Source organism: Chlorocebus sabaeus, chromosome 9, assembly GCF_047675955.1.
Source record: "Chlorocebus sabaeus isolate Y175 chromosome 9, mChlSab1.0.hap1, whole genome shotgun sequence".
Taxonomy (NCBI): Eukaryota; Metazoa; Chordata; class Mammalia; order Primates; family Cercopithecidae; genus Chlorocebus; species Chlorocebus sabaeus.
In genome coordinates this window covers 105,498,260-105,503,926 of record NC_132912.1, presented here as the reverse complement: position 1 = coordinate 105,503,926, position 5,667 = coordinate 105,498,260, and the positions used below count along the sequence as shown (strand labels likewise).

At 43.1% G+C, this 5,667-nt stretch overlaps 1 protein-coding gene across 3 annotated transcripts in view; it reads left to right on the top strand.

Moving 5' to 3' along the window:
* Positions 1-200: 200 nt before the first annotated feature.
* ARL3 (ARF like GTPase 3) overlaps positions 201-5,667 on the top strand; it is a 44,539-nt gene continuing 39,072 nt past the window's right edge. Inside the window, exon 1 of one of the 3 annotated variants that reach the window (XM_038009507.2) lies at positions 201-316. In XM_038009507.2, the coding sequence (XP_037865435.1) occupies positions 314-316 (3 nt within the window). In that variant the 5' untranslated portion in view covers positions 201-313. Of the gene's footprint in view, positions 317-398; positions 795-869; positions 927-5,667 lie in introns of those variants that run through there. The other 2 variants (XM_007964527.3, XM_073019302.1) reach the window with 2 other exon arrangements.

Sequence of the window (5,667 nt, the reverse complement as noted above, 5' to 3'; positions counted from 1 at the left end):
CGCCCCTCCTTTTCGACCAATCCCAGGCCTGGAGGCTCCCGCCAGCCACGTGGGCAGCCTTTCTCCACTCCCAGGTCCCAGCTAGCCGGCGGCCGCCTCTGCAGCTCCCGTAGCCCGCCCTCTGCGAGGGCGGGCGCCTTGGCGCGCTTGCGCACTCTGGAGAAAGCGGCGCTGCACCCCGCCCCGTACTGCTGCTCCACTCCTCCGCTGTGCGTGCGAGGGACGTCGGGGGCGGCGCCGCAGCAGTTGCCCTTGGTAACGGGGGAGGCAGGAGGAGGAGGAGGAGGAGGAGGAGGAGGGACTCGGCGGGAGGATGGTGAGTATGGGGACCTGGGCCCCCTTGGAGCCGGCCAGTTACCCCCCTCCCGTCCCCAGGCCCAGGGCGGAGCACTGCGCTTAAAGCCAAGGAGGGAATGGGACGTCGCTCAGCCTGCTATCTGGGTTCTGCACTGATTTCGGGGGTCGGCGGGGAGCCCCAAGGGTGGGCCCTGGAGGGAGGCCTGGGCCTGGAGAGGAAGGCGGGGCTTGCGGCGGGTCCGAGGCTTGGGGAAGGGGCTGGCAGAGTGCGCGGCTGGCAGGGTGCGGAGCTCAGGCTCCATCATTACTCTGGGGACAGGGGTGAGGGCGGATCCCAGGAGGTGCAGAGAGCAGCTTTCGCTCGCAGGCTTAGACTTCCCGGGCAATCGGTCTCCCGGCGCTGCAGTAAAGTGGGGTTCGTCTGGAGCCCGGCCAGAAGCGGAGAGAAGGCCGGCCCCGCTGGCTCTGAGGTCGCCCTGGCGGTAGCAGGGGAGATGGTAGCCTAGCCCTCCTCCTTCTCGCGCTGTCTGGGCCCCGGGGGGTAGGGGAGTAAGTCCCAGGACACAAAGGGGAGCCGCTTGGAAGGGATGCCTGGTGGATTTTACGTCGTCTTGGTGTCTGCGTGGCGGGTGCGCTTCCTCAGTCCCGAATTATTTAGTTATTTGCTGAGAGTTGTGCAAGACCTGGTTGTTGGTGATGACCGATTTTTCATTCAATACTTAATCCATGTTGATGGAAGCATATTAGCTGCCCGGTCTCTGGAATTTCCTTCGAAACCTTTTGCAGTCTCCTCTTGCATGTGACCACACCAGGACCAAAAGATCTTAATCCTAGCTTGGGGTCTCCAAACTGAAAAGAACAAGATGTTAGAAATGGAGATCGAGCTTCAATCTGGGGCAAGCCTTTTCTCTGTCAGCCCTAATTAAAGCTTTCCCAAATTCTAAATTATGATTGTGACAGATATGACCGTTGACACTCTGTTTCTTGTTGATGTCTGTACAGTTAGTTGGAGGGAGTTAAAATGGAATTGAGTAATTTTAGAGCTATCAAAGAAAAATTGATTTTGAACCACTTAAAGCAGGTTAGTTGGCTGCAAAGAGCCTGTCATCAAACTTATAGTTAGTGCTCCACCTCTCTTCCTAGCTCCTTTCTTCACTTTTAGAAATGTTGAGCCATTTCTGTCAATTTAAGAAGTAAAAAATAAAAAATAAAAAAACAGCTAGATGCCCAGGAAGAAAAAGAAATAGATGTATGTTTGGTCAGATTATCCAGTGAGTTGCTTTAGATAGGAAAAAAATCTCAATTGATTTTACATTGTCAGATTGTTAAAGAAGTAGGGTTATTTGAAGTTGCCAATCACATTTCACACTTGCTACACTTGCAGTTTTTTTTTCTTAACCTCAGGCTAAACAGATTTTTACAACTGTTTCTTTTTCTTAATCATTTATACGTGAGCTGTCCGTTTAAAGGCTAAGTTTTTCTCAACAAATGAGTACAAACATAAATATTTACCCAGAAAATAGTTAGAATTGAAATGAAAAGGGCATGCCGAACCAACAGAGTTAAGATTCGTCATTATAGATGAGAAGTGCATGAGAGTTAGCTAACTTTTCCCAGTTTGTTTATCAATTAAGTGGACTGTGTAATTCCATGATTGTTTAATTTATAATTAGAGACCACAGTAAATTAACCACTGCCCATGTTTCCAGGTGCAAATTGGCACTTTATACAACAAATTGACAGTGTATATACAACACTGTTGTATACAACTGTTGTGATCAATGATGAAAACAGATTTTGTTTTTCTTTTTTCCTTTTTCCTAAGATGAACAATAAGAAATTAGGACAAATTATTCTGGATTCTTTATCTGGTTTCCCAAATACATTTTTTTTCTATCTCCAAAAGTGTGAGCTATTCTTAAAACTTGAAGTGAAACACAATTTAGTCAGTGGTGTGACTTAAGTGTGTCTCATCTGGTATCCCATGAGCCCCCAGGGTTAACTGTACAACTGAAAAGTGAACCCCAAGGATTTTTTGGTTTTTATTTCAAACGTCAGCTGTGACAAATACATATTTTTTTTCAAATTTGGGTAACTGTGGCAAAAACCCAAATATGGGTTTCTCTGAGCATTTAGTCAGCTATTTTATGCCTGCTTTACAATGCCAGGTTCTTGATGAATTACTAAAATGACAGTAATTTTAGCATATAACTATCCACTATTATTTAACATATGACTCCTTCGTTCAGTATTTATGGAGCACTTTCTACATATATGGAGCTTGTGGTCGTTCTCAAGCATGTTCAACATTTGAAGATTGTTCCCAACAGTTATTTATGTTTTCTAGTTAGAAAATGGCCAGTGAAAAATTATTTAAAAAACAAAAAACATGGGGGTAGTGTTTTGAGTGGCTGCTATGTGTCATGCTTTACATACATGACCTTATTTCATCCTCATGGCATCATCTCTTGAGATATAAGAGATACAAGATATAACAATAAGTATTGTTCCTATTTTCTTTTTTTTTCTTTGAGACGGAGTCTTACTCTGTCACCCAAGCTGGAGTACAGTAGTGCGATCTTGGCTTACTACAAGCTCCACCTCCCGGGTTCCCGCCATTCTCCTGCCTCAGCATCCACAGCAGCTGGGACTACAAGCGCCCCCACCACGCCCGGCTAATTTTCTTTTTGTTTTTCTTTTTTTTTTTAGTAGAGACAGGGTTTCATCGTGTTAGCCAGGATGGTCTTGATCTCCTGACCTCATTATCTGCCTGCCTTGGCCTCCCAAAGTGCTAGGATTATAGGCGTGAGCCACCGCACCCAGCCTGTTCCTATTTTCTAGTTGAAACTGTGTTCAGTGTTTTTTATATATATATACACACACACACATATACACATATAGATACACAGATATATATAGATATATATATGTGTGTGTATATACACACACACAGACACACACAGAAGCTGAATACAAGTCTGTGTAAAAGCCCATAATTGTTTCATTAGCACTCTGGTGAAGTGGGAACCCACTCTTCCTGAGGAGATGCCCAGACTTTTTTCCTCAGGAAACATTGTTTGTATTTATTTAGGAGAGGGTGATGAGAAAGAAGACACAGTTTGGATGAAGTTCTCAATTTTGAGCTTTAAGCTGATAGGAGTTTAGTTGAAAGACGTAAAAACAAACAGAAGTCAGTTATATTCAAGTTAGTTATGGGGACTGTATGTACTTGACGGTTGGCTTCGTAATTTCAGAATTTACATTTTAGCTGCTCCTCACAACCACATATATTTTCCATATACCAACACATTCCTTCCCCCTCCACCACTCTGGTTTCTTTGAATGACCTAGTTTGTATTGTTTTAGGTCAGTGCACCATGCCTCTGCCAATAGTTTAAGCTGATTTCAAGGCAGATAAAACGTCTGTAGTCCATAGCACATCTATTCATGATTTGACTGTAGAAAAGTTTGTTTAAATGTTTTGTGGTTGAGTCAAACCACTTCTGCCCACCAGGGTGCAGATAACTTATATACACACATGCTGGTAACACACAATATACTTTTAACTGAAGTTCATGTTTCTTAAATCGCTTTATTTAATGTCACAGGAATATAAATCCTACATAGACATCATGCCTGTTTTGCTCACTGTTGTACTTGGGGCACATTATGGGTGTTTAATGATAATTGCGTGAATGGATATTTTGGCCAAAAAATGCACTTTAAAAATTAATTTCATTGTATTTATACTGCAAAACTCAGCCCCATAATAAATTTAACTTCTAATCGCTGTCTCCCTTCATTTGACAGTTAAAATAAAATATGGGCATATAAATATAGATGCACAGAATAGACTTATTCTGGTCTCTTTCACCCAGCCTCTTAAATCAGCTTACTTTGTACCTTTCAGGCAGAACCCTGATCTCTATAAATATCCTCTTCCCTATTTAGCAAACCCTGATAATCCTGTGATCCCCTGTCCTCAGTAGTTGGATTAATATGATGCTGTATTATATTTGTACTTGTCTTCCCTATACCATGCTTGAAATGCCATTTATTGTTTTGCTGGAAGAAAACATTAGCTGAACTTTCCATTTCTCTGTAATTTCACTTAAAGGTGAAGCATCTGAAGTTATTATTTCCCAATAAGGAAAGTTACTCATTAGAAATGCAGAAGCACTGTATTCTACACTATTAGGTTAATAAAGTTTATCTATAGTTGGAATTTTTTTTTTTTTTTTTTTTTGAGACAGTCTAGCTCTGTGGCCCAGGCTGGAGTACACTGGCGTGATCTCAGCCTCAGCCTCCCAAGTAGCTGGGAATATAGGTGCCCGCCACCATGCCCAGCCAATGTTTTGTATTTTTAGTAGAGGTGGGGTTTCACCATGTTGGCCAGGTTGGTCTCAAACTCCTGGCCTCAAATGATCCGCCTGCCTCGACCTCCAAAAATGCTAGGATTACAGGCGTGAGCCACTGTGCTCACCCTTATAGTTAGAATGATTTCTTTTTCTTTCTTATCTGTGCTTTGCTCCTCTCCTTTTAAGGTGAATAAACGTTACGTTTCTCTCTTCTTTTTTTTTTTTTTTTGAGACAGAGTCTTGCACTGTCACCCAGCCCATACTGCAGTGGCCCGACCATAGTTCACTGGAGCCTCAAACTCTTAGGCTCAAGCCATCCTTCTGTCTCAGCCTCCTGAGTAGCTGGAACCACAGGGGCATACCACCACACCTGGATAATTTTTTTTTTTTTTTGGTAGGGATATGTGTCTAGTGTTTGTTGCCCAGGCTGATCTTGAATTCCTGGCCTTGAGCTATCCTCCTGCCTCGGCCTCCCAAAGCACTAGTATTATGGATGTGAACCACTGTGCCTGGCCTTGTTTTTCTCTTAATTCTTTAATTTCAAATGTAATTAGTGTGTAGAAAGCCTCTGCCTGAAAAAAAAAAACAAAAACAGCATTTTTAGTGATTTCTTTAAAAGAGACACATGAGGAAAAACCTAAAACATTAATTTTAAACTTTGAAAATATTTTATAGGCCGGGCGCAGTGGCTCACTCTTGTAATTCCAGCACTTTGGGAGGCCGTCATGAGCAGATTGCCTAAAGCCAGGAGTTTGAGACTAGCTTGGGCAACATAGTGAAACCCTATCTCTACTAAAAATACAAAAAATTAGCTGGGTGTGGTTGCACACATCTATAGTCCCAGCTACTCCGAAGGCTGAGGTGAGAGGATCACCTGAGTCTGGGAGGTTGAAGCTGTAGTGAATCATGATTTCGCCACTGTACTCCAGCCTAGGCATCAGGAGTGAGACCTTTTCTCAAAAAACCAAACAAACAAAACCAACATACATATATATGTATATATGGTTTTGTT